Source organism: Macrobrachium nipponense, chromosome 38 (genome assembly GCF_015104395.2).
Source record: "Macrobrachium nipponense isolate FS-2020 chromosome 38, ASM1510439v2, whole genome shotgun sequence".
NCBI classification, from domain to species: domain Eukaryota; kingdom Metazoa; phylum Arthropoda; class Malacostraca; order Decapoda; family Palaemonidae; genus Macrobrachium; species Macrobrachium nipponense.
The window spans coordinates 10745302-10765060 of NC_061098.1; the positions used below are offsets into that span (position 1 = coordinate 10745302).

Sequence of the window (19759 nt, forward strand, 5' to 3'; positions counted from 1 at the left end):
CCTTCCGGGGATTCACGGGCCCATATCTCTAAACACTAGTCCACTCTATTCTACGACTTTAAGACTATATATACCCTTCATTTGCATCGTACATCCACTCTTAAAGCCCCTTCCTTTAGCGGGTCCCGGGATCGAACGCAAGTTCCCACACAACTGAGAAAGGAAACGTTGGTTAAACGGGGGCATGAGAGAGAGAGAGAGAGAGAGAGAGAGAGAGAGAGAATGGGTGGGGCTTAATTACCTAAGTGAGTTGTCTCATGCTTAGAGGATCATGAGAGTTGGGATGTCATTAGATGACGTAATAATAATAATAATAATAATAATAATAATAATAATAATAATAATAATAATAATAATAATTGTGTAACTCTAAAACCAGAAAAAAAGTGAAAACGAGGATGACACAAAACGCTGAAAAAAAAAGAGAGAGAGAGAGACGAAATGACACGCTACAATGAAATGATCAGAAAAAAATATTAACATCAGTAATGTGCGGCGAGCGGTCACACACACTCACACGGTAAAAAATCAAGATGAATTATTTATCGCCATTCACCAGTTTTCGCAGGGACTGCGCACGAGTCAGGTGTTACAAAAAAGTGCCGCTCAAGTGTCTTTCGTTAATTGGGAATGTCACCCAAGACCATTCAACTCTGTAAGTCTTTCCGCTAAAGATTTTCCTTCAGTTCATTTAGCTCTAGCTACTAAACTAGCACATTTTTACTCATATTTGTGGTCAAGTGGGTATGTCTATATAGCTTCATTAGGGGTCCTATACCGTCACTGCTTGTGATTTTGAAACAAGTTATCCAGCTATAAATGAGTATATAGGTCTACATGCATCATCAAGGTTTGAGGGCATTTACGGAAAGGCAGTTTGCACCAAAAAGTTGATATCAGAATGCCAAAATAATCATAAATCATGATAAATAAATTTTTTAAATGCTGGTTAATGATATAATGATTCGCTGAAGATTAAAATCAAAGCAAAGCATCAGAAGATAAAACGAAACCTAATGAATATGCGATAACTAGCTATTTGACATTGCTCTCCCTTGCTGCTACAAATTATCTAAATTTGGTCGAGGTCCACTGTTTTCCATTTAAAGAGGTCCCCTGGCCTCTCTGACAAATAAGTGGAATCACGAACTAAACAGAGAGCAGACTTCATGAAGAAGCTGGAAACGAAGGTGAAAGAAAACAGAACCTAAAGCTACACTGGATTGATGTCAACAGCTTATCCAGTTTGTGCAACATGCTAGACCTGGGATACCTCCAACCTTCTGTGGTATTGCTGGACTTATACTTCATAAGGATTGTCTATATTTTGTAGTAGTCAATAGCCCCACATCACCTGCAGCACTTACACCGAAGGACCTTCTATCAAAGGGCATGTGGATGTAGAAACAGAGAAAGAGAGAGAGTAATCTGTAAGGTTAGGTAGGCCTACACAATAATGAGCCAACTCTAAGAAGACCAACTGACTTAAATCGTGCACTTCTGTCATTATTTAAAAAAAAAGGCACTACTGCATTTCGAGTAATTTAAATAAACATAATTTTATGTTACTAAATACACAGAATTGTATATTTTGCTACTTTTCCATCAATAGAACGAGTGTGCTAAATTATGAATGGACATAAGCACCAATGTTAAGAAGGATGCAGGCTGATTCGGACCTTGGCTGATTCGGACCTTGGCTGATTCGGACCCATACTAATAATTTTATATTATAGCATCGTTTGTCTCCGCGAATACGAATGCCACCAGGAATTGGGGCATCAAATGTATTTCGCCGTGTTTAGTACGAGCCCTTGGGGGTTAATTACAGTCGTCCGAATAAATATTACTTAAAATTCTTGTTCAGGAGGTAAAACTGCATAGAAACGTCGGCCAATCATATTAAAGTCCGAATAAGCCTGGATAATGGTCCGAATGAGCCAGTACATGGTCCGAATCAGCCTGGTCCAAATCAGCCAAGGTCCGAATAAGCCTGCATCCGATGAATGTATACACAAGCACCAATGTAAAGAACACCAGACGCTCAATCAACGGCTCTTAGAGTTTTACCCAACTTGTGTCAACGGCATGCTCTCTTTTCCTGGCATTTCGTGCATTTATATTAAGTGATCACACTGTTGCAATCCAGCGAACCCAGACATTCTTGCAACAATTAAAAGGATGTCTACATCGTGCAGATCAGTTTCATTTTCCGTTTTGGACCCATTCCTCATTTGAAGTCCATAGCCTTATGACAATATTTTGCTTTATTGACTCATAATAACACATTTCCTGTTTTTCTTACACATATTCCTAATGGATTAACAAATAAATCTATACACAAAATGCTGTGCAATTGACTGTATTTGTTAGGCAATACGATTAACAAGGAATATTTTCTTGAAATTTTGAATAATGCGTTTGCGAGACATCAAAATTTATTTCGGAATTTTGCCTCCCAGTGTTCATTTAAAAAGAGAGCATATCCTAGGGGACCAAACGTGCTATTTCACAAAATTTCAGATAAAAATTAATGATATAATTCATTTAAAATGGCTCCAGGCTTTTGTTTCTTATATTTCACATGCTTTTTTTCAGCAGCAACAGGAAACCAAATTGTGGGAAAATGAATAATAAATAATATTCTTATAATAGGTATTGGCGCTAGGCCAAATTACAGATAAAAACATTCAAACCCTTGGTGGTAGGCTAACACAAATGATGCAAATTTCTACTTGTCGATTTTACATTCATTTTTAATTTTGGAAATTAATTTTTAAAGTAAAAATTGAATATTTACCAACTGTGTTGATCTATTGCTGAAGTGGATATGATGCAACTTGCACTAAAGGGAGTGCCCAAGGGTAATTGCAAAGCCTCTTGTAGTTGATCGTACGCTTGTACAGTTAGCAATCGCTTATATAATTAATATAATTCCAGGCTGAAATTCAGGTACATTACGTAAAATTAACGTATTTCGTAAACAACTTCATTACACAAAACCTCGTATCACTAAAACGCTTCCAACATTCTTCGGTGTTGAATGAATGACGTCATTCCATGTGAATATATGACAACCTTCCCGTAACTGGCCGATATGATTATTTTGACAGCTGCTGATTTGATAATTTATGACAATTAATTTAGTTGTAGGGGTAGTATGAAAACCTTACAAACACAGGTAATTATGGTAAATTTTCTGAAGACTTTGCGGTACAGTATCAAACGTCCTGACAATGTAAATAAAGTTGGGGAAGGTTCTTTTTATAGGTCTATTTCCCTACGTAATTTAATGGTTCTGACTCATGTTGGACCTTATTAGTGATTAAATTTAGTGTATGCATCAGAATGAGTTATTATTCCGAGATTTTCTGCATCTAGGTTCTTAAAGGTTGGTTCTGAGATGGAAATTTTTATTAGTGTAGTGCAAAAACTGGTTCGAAATGCAGTTACTAATAGGTAGGTTAGGCCTAAGCATTTGTAATCTACTAGGTAGGTAAAAAAAAATGTAATTCTAATTATTCATACCATTAAATGAGTAGATCTAAACAACTCTGCATTGGGCATTTCTTTCAATGTAATAGAGGCATGGTGGGTATTTAGCAAGAAATTGCATTTTTCTACCTATATAGTATTTTGGTTGCTTAATAACAATTTAACGTTATTTTGGGAGTTTGGCCGTAATTTACTTATAAATTATACCTTTGAACTCTATCCTATGATAATTACATGCCAAAAGAACAGTATGTAGTTGGATTTTGTCCGAATGTGTTTGAAAGGCTTTGTTTTGTTCCCTGTTCTGTTAATGAATGTAACAGAAAATGGAGAATAATACCAACACTGTTTAAATGTCATAATACCGGTAACAAAACATATCACAGGTTCTTATTACGGTATATATTGAAAATTAGTAGTGTTTGTTATTTGTGATAGGTATATCTATACACTTTTTTTTTTTTCATCTGTCCATCCGCCTGTGGTGTTTGCACATGGTAACACTGCATCCCGGGCTTTAAATAATATCCTATTTCGAATATTAACGCAGTAATTAGCATACAGTAAATTATTAAAACACTTTTTAGTTGCAAATGTACACCCAGATATCCTTTTATTTATTTACCTAAAACTTACACATAGCGTAACTATTTAAACCGTGGGACGCAGTGTTAACATGCGAAAACATCACAGGCGGATGGACTGATAGAAAAAAACAGAGTATAGTAGTATTACACGTCGGTTTATATCTCATGTTTTTTTTCAGTTCACTTTATTTTACAGATCTGTATTGTAAAATGCCATATACCACTACTGTCTTCAAGATGACGTGTGTAATAATTTTGGCTGCTGCAGTTTATCTTCAGTGCAGCCTGTGGCTCAAGTTGGCAACAAGAGAAAATTACGAATACAGAAATACCAAACAAAAGAGGGTATCTATTTCAAATATACCTATGGGTCGACATACACCTCCAGTTCTCTCCAATCATTGTTATAGATATGGAAAACTCGCTGCTGTAAACCAGTGTTGCAGAATGTATGATTACGGCATCAACAACAGGCAGAACATTTTGGAATGTGCTGCCAGAAGTCCGGCTTGGTTTGATTCCAACCGAGGGTAGGTATTGTGGCGGGATCACAAGCTAGAAAAAAAAAAACAAGTGGCAAAACCCTCCCCACATTAACCTAATCGATCCAGCTGCCAAACCAACCCTCAGTCACACTTTCCTCTTTACACAACAAAATACAGCAGGACAATTGACCTAAACCTGTACAAAAACAAAACAAAAAACAAAACACATGTACTTAAAAACTCCAGATATTCCAGGGCTATCCTGTGCTGTCCACTGGTCGAAGTCACAGAGATATAAACAACCACAAGCCAAAACCAAGAGCCACAACACAACAACAACAACCAAGGACCATAACTCAACACAACACCCAAGGACCACAATCCCACAACTCAACAACACAACAACAAACAAGGAACACAACCACAACTCAACACAACAAATCAACAAGGAACACAACAACAACCAAGGAATGCAACCACAACAAAAGACCACTGCACAACCAATCACTAACACAAAAACAACAACACAAAACAAAAGGCAACTCAGACACCCACTAACAACACCAAGAAATCAAACAACAACAAAGACAACAGCACAGGCACAACAACCCTAAGCAAACAACACTAACTCAACACAACAATAACTAAAAACAAATGAACAAAACACAACTTATCTGACCAAAATGCCTTCAACACACAGCTGCTAACACTACTGGCTGTCACAGGCTCTAACCCAAGACTGACTGAAAAAAAAAACACTAAAAACACAGAACTCAAACAATCAACAGCACCAGCAGACAGCCCAGAACCCACCAACAACCAATTCAGTCATTAACTATCCATACAGCAATTACACCCTCTCTCTCTGTCTCTCTCTCACACACACAGATGTTGTCAAATGGAACTCCATAACTCCTCCAAATTTCCTCCCCTGTTACATTTGACAACGTCTCCTTTCACTCACAACACCCAAACTAAATAGCCTTCTGCAACACCCACGGATCCTCAGATGCAGTCCCCTGGATCTTGTTTTAGGGCCCTCATACACACTCTCAGTTACACCGCCATCAACTTCTCCCAGATCACTTCCAGTCAGACTACCATTACTATCTCCCTCACTACCATCCCCCCAAATCCCATTCACTATCTCATCTACCCCTTCTAACTCTTGTCCGAACATCTCTCGTAACTCTGCCACCAAATCACTTACCTCGTTTACACTCCTGCCAAACTCCCGAAGAGACTCATTTATACTGCCAACTACATCCTTACCACCTGATTCCCTTCCTGGTGAAACTTCACTAAACCCTGTCAATTCAAACCAACACACGCTATATGTATCATTCCTCCCCTCAAGGTCATCTGTATTACATGCCTTATCCACCAATTTTACCCTAACACTAACCCCTCTATCATGTAGCTCACATTTCTCCCTTTCCTTACCACCTTCTGCTTTCTTCCATACTCAACCAACACTAACTGCCGATCTTCCAGACCCATTTGCTCACTGACACTCGGCTCACATTTATTCGCCCTCAACCACTCACTCATCGCATTCTCCCGAACATACTGTCACATACTAGAGGACCCACCCAACTGAATCCCCTTTTCACTTAGTTTCTCGAATCCCCAGCCTGACTCCTCCTCTTTCGCCTACACACACTCGCCACGTGACCTTCCATTCCACATTCAACACATTTTGCACGCTGTTCTTTACACATCCTAGCGTAATGGCCATTCGTCCCACAGTTGCCACAAACTATGTTCATACGGGTACCCCGACATCCACTAGTGATGTGCCCTGCCCGTCCACACCTATAACATTTAATATCCCTATCTTTCTTACACTCACTCACCAAATGCCCTCTTTGTCCACACCCGAAGCACGCTCTCCTAACGCCCATCGACATTTATTCTTCCTGTGTCCTGGCTTACCACATCTATAACACCCTGCTGCTGCTCTCGCTCACAACTAACCTGACCCTACTCTTCCAACACTTGCACTCCTATCTCTTTTTGGGCTCACTACACTTACGTTACTTGCCCTAATGCTCCTATCTACCACTCTCTCTGCCAGTCGCCTCGGCCCTTCCAAAACTGCCTCCCTATAGCTTCTAAACTCTGGAACAACCTCAGCTACTTCAGTCCTAACACTAACACTTCTACTCTCTTTCATACACCTATCTAACTCGTAATCCTCTACTATTTCTAAAATGTTGTTCCATGTTAACCTTTCATTCGTCCATCGCATTTTCTCCTTTCGTTTCAGATTCATAAACTCATATACACTCTCTGGTACAGTTGCCAACAACTTTCGCACTAACTCCTTACACTCATTTATCCCTTCATCCCCAAACTCTTTCCTGGCTAATGTTTCTAACCTGTAGACATACATTGACAACGACTCACCAACATTCATTCTTGCCTCTTCAAAATCTTGCTTTCTCCTATATCTAACACTACTCTTTATCCTCTTTGCCTGTTCTACAATCCTAGCTTTTACATTCTCATACAGCACATTCCCTACACTCATAATTACCCTATACATATTCAACAAAAATCCCGTCAAAAAGCTACCTAACTCTCTTGCCCAGACTCTCTTGTTATCCCCATACTTTGCCTCACAATACCTCTCATATTTCTTAAAAAGTCCCCTATCTACCTACTACCATATTCCTCGTATTGTGCACATCGGGGTACCTCTCTCATATACACAGCCTTTCGTACTTCCCGCTCACTCTCACTCTCACTTCCGCTATTTCCATTCTGACCCCTCTCTCCCTCTTCCGAATAAAGCGAATCCACTTCCATACTCACGTCCATACCCCTGACTATGCTCTTCTTACCCTTCTTCTTTCTACCTACCTGTTTCCACTCACCACTATCCAAATCACTCTCAGCCCTTTCCCCAATGTATTCTGACCTAGTCTCATCTTGTCCATCACCCTTACTAACCTTCTTTCCCTTAGTCTTCTTCTTTTCCTCAGCCACTTTCTTATTCTTGTCCTCAGGTTTATCCTTATCCTGTGTCTTCCCCTTCTTTCCCTTACCTATCACAACCGAATCACCTTTGTCACTCGTACTCTCATCCACTCGCTCTTTCACTTTCTTTACCACTCCTGGCCCATCACAAAACCCAGTAGGCCTACCTCCTACAGCTCCCTCTCCCACGAATCCCTTCATCATTTCCTGCATCATCTCTTGCACTGCATTCATCATTACCCCCGATTTTTCCTCCATTTTCTCAACCATTCTCTCTTCCGCTCCTTTCACCTCTTCTTTCATTTCCACTTTCGCACTCCCTAGCATTCCTCTCATTTCCTCAAACTCCCTCTTCTGCTCCTCACACTCTACCCTCAACCTCTCATTCTCCACTTCCAACCTTTCCTTAGCTTCCCTCGCCAACCTCAGCTCCTCCTTCAGCCTCTCTATCTCCTTCAACCATTCCATCCTCACTTTCTCCACCAATCAAACAACTCACTACCTCAATTGCCCTGCAGCTGCCACACCAACAGTCCCTGTTTGGGCGCCAAATTATAATGTGGCGGGATCACAAGCTAGAAAAAAAACAAGTAGCAAAACCCTCCCTACATTAACCTAATCGATCCTGCTGCCAAACCCACCCCCAGTCACACTTTCTTCTTTACACAACAAAATACAGCAGGACAATTGACCTACACCTATACTAAAACAAAACAAAAAAACAAAACACATGTACTTACCAACTCCAGATATTCCAGGGCTATCCTGTGCTGTCCACTGGTTGAGGTCACAGAGATACTATAAACAACCACAAGCCAAACCCAAGAGCCATAACCCAACAACAATAACCAAGGACCATAACTCAACACAACACCCAAGGACCACAATCCCACAAGTCAACAACACAACAACAAACAAGGAACACAACCACAACTCAACACAACAAACCAACAAGGAACACAACAACAACAACAACCAAGGAATGCAACCACAACAAAAGACCACTGCACGACCAATCACTAACACAAAAACAACAACACGAAACAAAAGGCAACACAGACATCCACTAACAACGCCAAGAAATCAAACATCAACAGAACAGCACATGGCACAACAACTCTAAGCAGACAACACTAACTCAACAATAACTAAAAACAAATGAACAAAACACAACTTATCTGACCAAAATGCCTTCAACACACAGCTGCTAACACTACTGGCTGTCACAGGCTCTAACCCAAGACTGACTGAAAAAAAAAAAAACACTAAAAACACAGAGCTCTAACAATCAACAGCACCAGCAGACAGCCCAGAACCCACCAACAACCAATTCAGTCATTAACTATCCATACAGCAATTACACCCTCTCTCTCTCTCTCACGTTGTCAAATGGAACTCCATAACTCCTCCATATTTCCTCCCCTGTTACATTTGACAACGTCTCCTTTCACTCACAACACCCCACTAAACAGCCTTCCGCAACACCCACGGATGCTCAGATGCAGGCCCCCTGGATCTTGTTTGGGGGCCCTCATACACACACTCAGTTACACCGCCATCAACTTCTCCCAGATCACTTCCAGTCAAACTACCATTACTATCGCCCTCACTAACATCCCCCCAAATCCCATTCACTATCTCATCTACCCCTTCTAACTCTTGTCCGAACATCTCTCGTAACTCTGCCACCAAATCACTTACCTCATTTACACTCCTGCCAAACTCCCGAAGAGACTCATGCATACTGCCAACTACATCCTTACCACTGGATTCCCTTCTCGGTGAAACTTCACTAAACCCTGTCAATTCAAACCCACACACGCTATATGTATCATTCCTCCCCTCAAGGTCATCTGTATTACATGCACATGCCTTATCTACCATTTTTACCCTAACACTAACCCCTCTATCATGTAGCTCACGTTTCTCCCTTTCATTCCCTTTCCTTACCTTCTTCCGCTTTCTTCCATACTCAACCAACACTAACTGCCGATCATCCAGACCCATTTGCTCACTGACACTCGGCTCATATTAATTCACCCTCAACCACCCACTCATCGCATTCTCCCGAACATACTGTCGCATACTAGAGGACCCACCCAACTGAATCCCCTTTTCACTTAGTTTCCCGAATTCCCAGCCTGACTCATCCTCTTTCGCCTACACACACTCGCCACGTGACCTCCCATTCCACATTCAACACACTTCGCACGCTGTTCTTTACACATCCTAGCATAATGGCCATTCGTCCCACAGTTGCCACAAACTATGTTCATACGGGTACCCCAACATCCACTAGCGATGTGCCTGCCCGTCCACACCTATAAGATTTAATATCCCTATCTTTCTTACACTCACTCACCAAATGTCCTCTTTGCCCACACCCGAAGCAAGCTCCTAACACCCATTGATTTTCATTCTTCTTGTGTCCTGGCTTACCACATCTATAACACTGCTGCTGCTCTCGCTCACAACTAACTGACCCTACTCTTCCAACACTCGCACTCCTATCTCTTTTTGGGCTCACTACACTCACGTTACTTGCCCTAATGCTCCTATCTGCCACTCGCTCTGCCATTCGCCTCGGCCCTTCCAAAACTGCCTCCCTATAGCTTCTAAACTCTGGTACAACCTCAGCTACTTCATTCTTAACACTAACACTTCTACTCTCTTACATACACCTATCTAACTCGTAATCCTCTACTATTTATAAAATGTTGTTCCATGTTAACCTTTCATTCGTCCATCGCATTTTCTCCTTACGTTTCAGATTATACTCATATACACTCTCTGGTACAGTCGCCAACAACTTTCGCACTAACTCCTTACATTCATTTATCCCTTCATCCCCAAACTTTTTCCTGGCTAATGTTTCTAACCTGCAGACATACATTGACAACGACTCACCAACATTCATTCTTGCGTCTTCAAAATCTTGCTTTCTCCTATATCTAACACTACTCTTTATCCTCTTTGCCTGTTTCTACAATCCTAGCTTTTACACTCTCATACAGCACATTCCCTAACACTCATAATTACCCTATACATATTCAACAAAATCCCGTCAAAAAGTACCTAACTCTCTTGCCCAGACTCTCTTGTTATCCCCCATACTTTGCCTCACAATACCTCTCATATTCCTTAAAAAATCCTTATCTCCCTACTACCATATGTTCCTCATGATTGTGCACATCGGGGTACCTCTCTCATATACACAGCCTTTCTACTTCCCGCTCACTCTCACTCTCACTTCCACTATTCCATTCTGACCCCTCTCTCCCTCTTCCGAATACAGCGAATCCACTTCCATCTTCTTCTTCTTCTTCTTCCCAGCTTGTTCCCATTTTTATATGGGGTCGCCGTTTTGGATGAGCCGTTTCCATCTATTTCTATCCTGCGCTTCTGCCTCATCAATTCCCTTCTCATGTAAGTCTCCTCTCACACAGTCCTTCCATCTCTTTCTTGGTCTCCCTCTTCTTCTTCTTCCTTGCACCTCCACCCCCATAGTATGTCTCCCAGCATGGTCCTCATCTCTCCTCAACAGGTGTCCATACCATCTCAGCCTCCCCTCCTGCACTTTCTTTGATACTTACACCACCTTAGTTGATCCCCTTATGTAGTCATTTCTGATCCTATCCTCTCTTGTCACCCCAGAACAATCCACGTAAGCATTCTCATTTCTGCCACATCCATCTTCTTCTGCTCTGTTTTTCTCATGCTTGCTGTTTCCGTACCATACAGCATTGCTGTTCTTACCACCGTCTTGTGAAATTTTCCTTTTAGCCTAAGCAGCACTCTTTCGTCACAAAGAACTCCAGAGGCCGCTCTCCAGTTGTTCCAGCCTGCTGTACCCGATGTTTTACTTCTTCTTCCATACTTCCTCCAGTGTTAACAAAGATCCCAAATACTTAAACTTATCAACTCTCCTTATTTGCTCTCCACCAAGCTGAATACTTTCTCTATCATACCCCTCAGTGGTGGTACACATATATTCTGTCTTAGATCTACTTATTCTCATTCCTCTGTCCTCCAGTACTTGTCTCCATCTTTCCAATTTCACTCTCAGATATTCCCTGCTCTCTGCACACAGAACAATATCATCCGCATACAATATGTTCCATGGTACTGTCTCCCTTACTTCCTCTATTATAACATCCATCACTATGTTAAAGATAAATGGGCTCAGAGCCGACCCCTGGTATAATCCTACTCTCACCTCAAAACCTTCTGTCTCCCCAACACTGCTCCTCACTCTGGTAAATATACATTCCGGTACATCTCTTGTATCAATCACACATACTTCTCTGGCACCATCTTCTCCCTCAGACTCCTCCATACCTCTTGTCTCGGGACTCGGTCATAAGCCTTTTCAAGGTCAATGAATACCATATGTAGGTCCCTTTGTCTTTCCCTGAATTTCTCCATTATTTGCCTCAGACAAAAATATACCATCTGTTGTTCCTCTTCCCTTCATAAATCCCATCTGCTCTTTGCCTATTTGTACTTCTTCTCTCAGTCTAGCATCTATCATCCTTTCCAGTATCTTCAAAGTGTGGGACATCAATTTAATGCCCCTATAATTACCACACTCTTGGACGTCGCCTTTTCCTTTAAAAATTGGGATCAATATACTCCCACACCACTCATTTGGTATCTTTTCCTGTTCAAGGATCTTATCATAAGATCGTACAGTATATCTACTCCTTCATCTCCTAATGCTTTTTCACCACCTTGTTTTTCTCTCTGAACCTATCTCTGTCTTCCACTGACTGTGACTCTTCCCATCTTTTCTTTGCCTCCTTCTTATCTCTTACTACTTTCTCAATGTCTTCATCCCACCACCAACTCTCCTTTTCTTCCCATATGATACCAGATGTCTCTCCTAGTAGCTCCTTTCCATGCCTTCTTATTACTGCTGCATTTCGTGCCCACCATTCTTGAACATCTTCAATCCTATATCAATATCCTCCAAAACCCTCCTCTTAAACTCTCTCTTCTTACCCCCTTCCTTCTCTAATTTGTACCATTTAATTTTCCTTATCCCTTTAGCTTTCGTTTTTCTTCCCTTTTCAAACTTCAAATCCATACATAGCCGTCTGTGTGGGGGGCTACATGGTCGCCTGGAATAACTTTGCAGTTCTTGACCTCCACCAGATTTATCCTTTTATACAAGAAGTAGTCTATCTGGGAGAATCTTCCCCCACTCCTATATGTTATTAAGTGTTCCCTTTTTTTCTTAAAGAATGTGTTTACTATTGCCATGTCGAATGATACAGCAAAGTCCACTACACTCTCTCCTTCTGGGTTTCTCTCCCCAATTCCATGGCCCCCATGCACCCGCCCAATCGCCTCATTTTCACTTCCGACATGGCCATTCAAATCTGCCCCAACTATCACCCTCTCATGCTCTTCCAGTTCTTGCATTATTCCATCCATGTCTCTCCAGAAATTTCCCTTCTCTTCTGTACAACCAACTTGTGGTGCATATGCGCTTATAATATTCAGAATCTCTCCTCCATAACATATCTTCAATCTGATGATATGGTCATTCTTTCTATGCACTTCTATTAGCGAGTTCTTCAGTTCACTAGACAGTACTATGCCAACTCCATTTCTACCTTGCTTATTTGCTCCACTATAATATAGCTTATATCCATCTCCCAACTCTTTAGCTTTATTTCCTTTCCACCGCGTTTCTTGCACACACATAACATCTACTTTCTTTTCTCTCATCAAGTCAGCCAATTCTCTACCTCTCCCAGTCAAGGACCCAATATTAAGCTGAAATACTCTAAATCCAATGTGAGCTCGCTTCTTTAGCTGCACCCGCTCCTGATGCAGTAGCCCTCGCCTTACCACAGAGTTAGGGCGATGTCTCTGTGCGTCGTTTACGGAGTACGCCCTAGCATTACCTCTTTCCATATTTTGGCTCATTCCATTTTTTGGTTTTGGCACATATTTTTACAGCCGGATGCCTTTCCTGACACCAACCCTCCCTATTTATCTGGGCTTGGGACCGGCACCCATAAGGACTTGTTTGCCCCCCCCAGGTGGCTTAGGTTGCAAATCCACTTCCATACTCACGTCCATACCCCTGACAACACTCTTCTTACCCTTCTTCTTTCTACCTACCTGTTTCCACTCACCGCTATCCAACTCACTCCCAGCCCTTTCCCCAATGTATTCTGACCTAGTCTCATCCTGTCCATCACCCTTACTAACCTTCTTTCCCTTAGTCTTCTTTTCCTCAGCCACTTTCTTATTCTTGTCCTTAGGTTTATCCTTATCCTGTGTCTTCCCCTTCTTTCCCTTACCTATCCCAACCGAATCACCTTCGTCGCTCGTACTCTCATCCACTCGCTCTTTCACTTTCTTTACCTCTCCTGGCCTGTCACAAGACCCAGTGCCTACCCCTACAGCCCCCTCTCCCACGAATCCTTCATCATTTCCGCTCCCTCTTGCACGCTTCATCATGACCCCCAATTTTTCATCCATTTTCTCAACCATTCTCTCTTCCGCTCCTTTCACCTCTTCTTTCATTTCCACTTTTGCACTCCTTAGCATTCCTCTCATTTCCTCAAACTCCCTCTTCTGCTCCTCACACTCTACCCTCAACCTCTCATTCTCCACTTCCAACCTTTCCTTAGCTTCCCTCGCCAACCTCAGCTCCTCCTTCAGCCTCTCTATCTCCTTCAACCATTCCATCCTCACTTTCTCCACCAATCAAACAACTCACTACCTCAATTGCCCTGCAGCTGCCACACAACAGTCCCTGTTTGGGCGCCAAATTATAATGTGGCGGGATCACAAGCTAGAAAAAAAACAAGTAGCAAAACCCTCCCTACATTAACCTAATCGATCCTGCTGCCAAACCCACCCCCAGTCACACTTTCTTCTTTACACAACAAAATACAGCAGGACAATTGACCTACACCTATACTAAAACAAAACAAAAAAACAAAACACATGTACTTACCAACTCCAGATATTCCAGGGCTATCCTGTGCTGTCCACTGGTTGAGGTCACAGAGGATACTATAACAACCACAAGCCAAACCCAAGAGCCATAACCCAACAACAATAACCAAGGACCATAACTCAACACAACACCCAAGGACCACAACTCCCACAAGTCAACAACACAACAACAAACAAGGAACACAACCACAACTCAACACAACAAACCAACAAGGAACACAACAACAACAACAACCAAGGAATGCAAACCACAACAAAAGACCACTGCACAACCAATCACTAACACAAAAACAACAACACGAAACAAAAGGCAACACAGACATCCACTAACAACGCCAAGAAATCAAACATCAACAAAGACAACAGCACAGGCACAACAACCCTAAGCAAACAACACTAACTCAACACAACAATAACTAAAAACAAATCAACAAAACACAACTTATCTGACCAAAATGCCTTCAACACACAGCTGCTAACACTACTGGCTGTCACAGGCTCTAACCCAAGACTGACTGAAAAAAAAACACTAAAAACACAGAACTCAAACAATCAACAGCACCAGCAGACAGCCCAGAACCCACCAACAACCAATTCAGTCATTAACTATCCATTCAGCAATTACACCCTCTCTCTCTCTCTCTCTCTCTCTCGCTCTCTCTCTCAAACACACAGACGTTTGTCAAATGGAACTCCATAACTCCTCCATAGTATGATTTCGTAAAGCTGTAAGTTGTCTGGAAGGGATGAGGATTCCAAATTGGTTAATATATATATTTATATGTTGGGTTTTTTATTATTCATTGTGTAACTAATTTAAATGTATGATTCACCTGAGATTAGTAATAGTTGAGTACTTGACTGTTTGCAATGCTAGGCCTAGTCCATATGTTAATTGTTAAGTGTCTGTAGGATTGCAGCATTAAGTTTCCCCCCTTTTTATCCTTGAGGGTTGGACTGTTAGCCCAGATGCACTTTGCAAAGTAGAATAGGCTGTAATTACAATATCATAATTTAGAAAGGAAGAATTTCCATATAGACTCAATTCTACAGAATAAGTCCGCACGGACTGCAAGAACGTAACCGCGGTTACGCTATCCACGAGGGATTGGGGCGTCCAATGTATTTCGCCATGTTTAGTACTGGCCCCTGGGGGTTAATTACAGTCGTCCGAATAAATATTACTTTAAATTCTTGTTCAGTAGGTAAAACTGCATAGAAAAACCAATAGTGCTGTAGATCTGCCCCCATGAATTCTCAAAAAGCACAAATTGTTGTCTTCTGATAATGCCTTAAGAGACTACAGCCTTCTGTTTAACATGTGAAAGAAAAGGGGTGGTAGTTGGATAGTTTAGAGTCAATATGCTCTCTTAGAGCCCATGGCAATGGATCCACTGTTACTGGGGGTTTTATTGAGAGATTCCAGCAACATCCAAAAAAAAAAAAAAAAAAAAAAAAAAAAAAAAAAAAAATAGGTTGCAGGAGTTGGCCCGGCACCTTGCCTCTAGAGAAGTAAGGTGGAGAGGGAGCTCTGATTTTGTGAGCATATGCCTTAATTTATTCTAGTTTGCCTTTGTTCATAGGTACTTGCTTCTTGGAATGACTAAAACAAGAAATAATCATCTTCGCAAAAACAATTGCTCCTTTAAACTTTTGTAGTTGTGGCTTTCAATCCCCCCCCCCCCCCCAAATTCACTACAATCATACATAAAGTACCGTATGCAGCATGTATAGCTTGCATCCTACTAATGAGCTTGTCAATACACTGAACTTCAGATTGAAGACTTCAAAACTACACTGGATGTTTGTTGGCGACTCTCACATCAGAAACCTTTATGATGTTTTAATTAGGAGGCTAAAGAGTCCTTTGCTCGTCTATCGAAAAAAGTCGTACAGGGAGGTGAGTTTTCAGACTGGTGTGCCAGTTTCCTTGGGAGTATTGCATAATGATATTGTTTTTGTGATTTAACTTTGTCAGAGTATGGTGCAAATATGTTGGGATATAGCTCTGTAAATCTGGCTGTGTTCTTTTATCAGTTTTACTATGATTTCAACATATCAAACCTGATTTTGGCTTTCAAGAAATACTTGACAACACTAAATTGTATTTTCCTTTATTGACAGGGTCTGTGGCGAAAAATGGATACATTACTCCTGGCGAAATATCAAGGAATTCCAGTCTTAGTAAAACACTTGAAAGCACCTTTACTACTTACTTTTACTTGGAGCCCATTACTTGAATTGTTGCCAAATCTAACTAAAGAATGGCTGAATGATGAGGAAACTCCACCTACACTTGTCGTTATGGGTTGGTGTAATTCTGTATAGCTCATTGTTCTATTTATGTATTGTAATAACCTGCGTTTACGATTCTTCTATAATATAAAGCAATTTTCATGTCCAGTTGCTAATTCTATGTAGGTGCATTAATGTCTGATTATCCTTTGGCACAGTACCCAAGTGTTTCAACAGTTAGTTCCTGGTCATATTCTAGATAAATGCTTTTACTGTCCAAAGTTGGGGAGCTGGTCACTTGTTACACAAGTCTTTATAAAATACTACAGTACAGTAGTTCTTTGCCAAAGAAAAATAGTCATGAGTAGTTTAACCCAAGACAGAATTATCAATCAGTGTTATTGGATTTACAACGCTTTTCTTTGGCCCAGTTTTCTGGTGGACGTAACAGAAGAGGAACTTGTCTGATAACTAAAAGTAATCCCACTGCAACTGTACTGCATTGATTCCTTTTATTTTTAGAGATAAGTCCAGACATATTTATCCTAGTTTTAAGGAGGGAAAACTTCACTTTCTGTATTGCAGGATCAGCACTTCACTGGACCCATAAAACTTGGGATATTTATAAAAATATTGGAGCTGAAGAAGCAGCAGAACTATACAAGGAATATATTTCATCGCTCTCTGATCCGGCTAATAAAAAAAAACTTATCCAAAGGAGAATGTCCGTTGTTTTCAAGTTACTTGATCATCTACCCGTAAGTTTTTTTTTTGGTACATTTTTTTAACTTTGTTGTAGCTGTTGTAATTGTGTTTTGGGAAGATAATGTAAAATGTTCAGTACTTTTCTAATACCATGAAAGACTGACAGAGGTTGCATAAAAAAGGAAGTGCTGGGACTCCTGAATATATTAAACTTAATGGCCATGTCATATCACTCGTAGGGCTAGTCATTTATTCATCAGAAAGGTTTAACCTGCTTGTAATATAATCAATTGTTAGACAAGTATGTGGCTGTGTAAACTTTTATTTTTTTTTACATAGTATAGCGGGATTCCCTGTAATGTTTATAATTAATTAATGCAGAATACACTTTTTAAAAACCCTTTGAATCAGGCAAATCTCATAAGAGGACTCAAGTTTCTGTTCATGTTTTGGCATTGGTATTGTGTCTTTTTTGTACCTTAACCTTTCACAAAATTTAACATAACCTCACCTCTTACAACATTACCACTAGCACTTCTCATAGGCAACAGAATAATACAACTAGCAAATATTTGTGAGAAAGTAAAAGGTTTGAGCAATACTTACTCATGTGAGAAAGTTAGACAGGAAAACTTAATTCTTTATAATATGCCTCGATAAAATTTTCTCATGCAGGATCTGATAGATTCGTGAACATGTAATCTCACAATTATGAATGACTACTCTCTTCAAGATAGGATAGAAAGTTTTTAACAACTTTTGATAACTACTTTTTCAGAACAGACAGTATTTTAAAGCATTTTTGATACTTTGGCACTTTGGGTAGAGTTAAGTATATCTTAGCTTAACCAGACCAGCACTAATGAATTTTTACTGGGTAACATATTTTTGATAGATTGAGATGTTAGTTTTTAAAGTTTCCTGTACTTTTCTTCTTATTTTTAGGCATCGTCAAATAACATCACAAATATTGACACATACAATCGAATTGCCTCTGAAGTCTTACCAGCAGAAGTAGTAGTTTGGAGCAGTACCATCCCACTTTCAGATTTATATGTTAAAGAATGTGAAAGAAAGAAAAGAGATACTCCAGAAACCAAACTCTGGAGATGTAAAGATGAAAAGCATACTGGATACGTAGTTATTCAAAGGTATGTTGATATGCTTCTCAATTATGGCTGTAATCACATCCTTAACTTGGAAAGCCCCTATTGTCGACATGAATGATACTGCTTTCCAGTAGTGTCAGCTTTCTACAATTTGTACTCGCTTAACCTAGTAGTTCTTTTGCTCATTTCCTTAACAATTAGTTTTGCCAAATAATTCAGCTTATCCTTAAAAATAACATTATTGGGTCTAAATAAAACACTGCAATTAATTTTCGAGAAATATATTTACAACAGTTTAACAAGCATTTTCCTTATATTAGTCAGTAGTATATATAAATATATAGCATATATATACGTGCTAAAACGTATGTATATGTTATATATACTTATATAAATTTAATAAAAAAGAATTTACTTTACTTCATGTATCTACATAACAATGCCCTAACAGTATTGTAGTTGAGAAACTTAATTGGAATGATTTTTCAATTTAATATTGTGCTTGATGTTGCAACAATAATGTTTTGCAAATTAATTATTAGTACTTGTAATAGACAATTTTTCATATTTGATGTATTGATAAATTAACCCCTACAGTCATGGTACATGTCATAGTTTGTACCAAACAGAATTACAGAGAAAGGGACGGTATATTACAAGCCTTACTGTAGATCAGGATTTGAAACACAATCTCAGAAAATAGGCATAATTAATTATTGTAATCAATTATCATGTAAAAAAAAAGGGAATATTGTACAATCAATACCTAAAATCAGTACATAATTTATCATTTCTGAATCTGTGCAATTAGAAAAAAATCATTACTTGTCAGCTGTAAATTAACATGAATTTATCAGCCAGGTAAATAAGTTTGAAAAATATTGAAGTACACATACAATTAGATCCACTCCCATTTAAGGAACTTCGTGAGATTCTACATGGAAAATTCTCCTTCAGAGTCAGTTTACAGATGACAAAGAGACAAGTAATAGAAAAAAAATTCAGATCTAGTTTACAAGTTTGTGAATACTTGAATAATGATATGAAAATAAGGGCAGTTAACCAGCACTGTTTCAAAAATAAGTGTCTTGTTTTCAAGGAAAATGGGATACAGATAACCTGTCTGAAGGGAAATGAGTGTCCATCAGCTATTATACTGGCTATGCTGTCACTGTACACAAAT

General features: G+C 39.9%; 1 protein-coding gene across 1 annotated transcript; it reads left to right on the forward strand.

Annotated features, from left to right (window-relative positions):
* Positions 1 to 544: 544 nt before the first annotated feature.
* On the forward strand, positions 545 to 18694 carry LOC135209531 (uncharacterized). The gene is made up of 6 exons (XM_064242182.1): positions 545 to 655; positions 4279 to 4612; positions 16304 to 16427; positions 16652 to 16835; positions 17348 to 17520; positions 18413 to 18694. Exons 1-6 carry the CDS (start codon positions 631 to 633, stop codon positions 18692 to 18694), a joined length of 1122 nt encoding a protein of 373 aa, XP_064098252.1. The 5' UTR covers positions 545 to 630.
* Positions 18695 to 19759: the final 1065 nt, after the last annotated feature.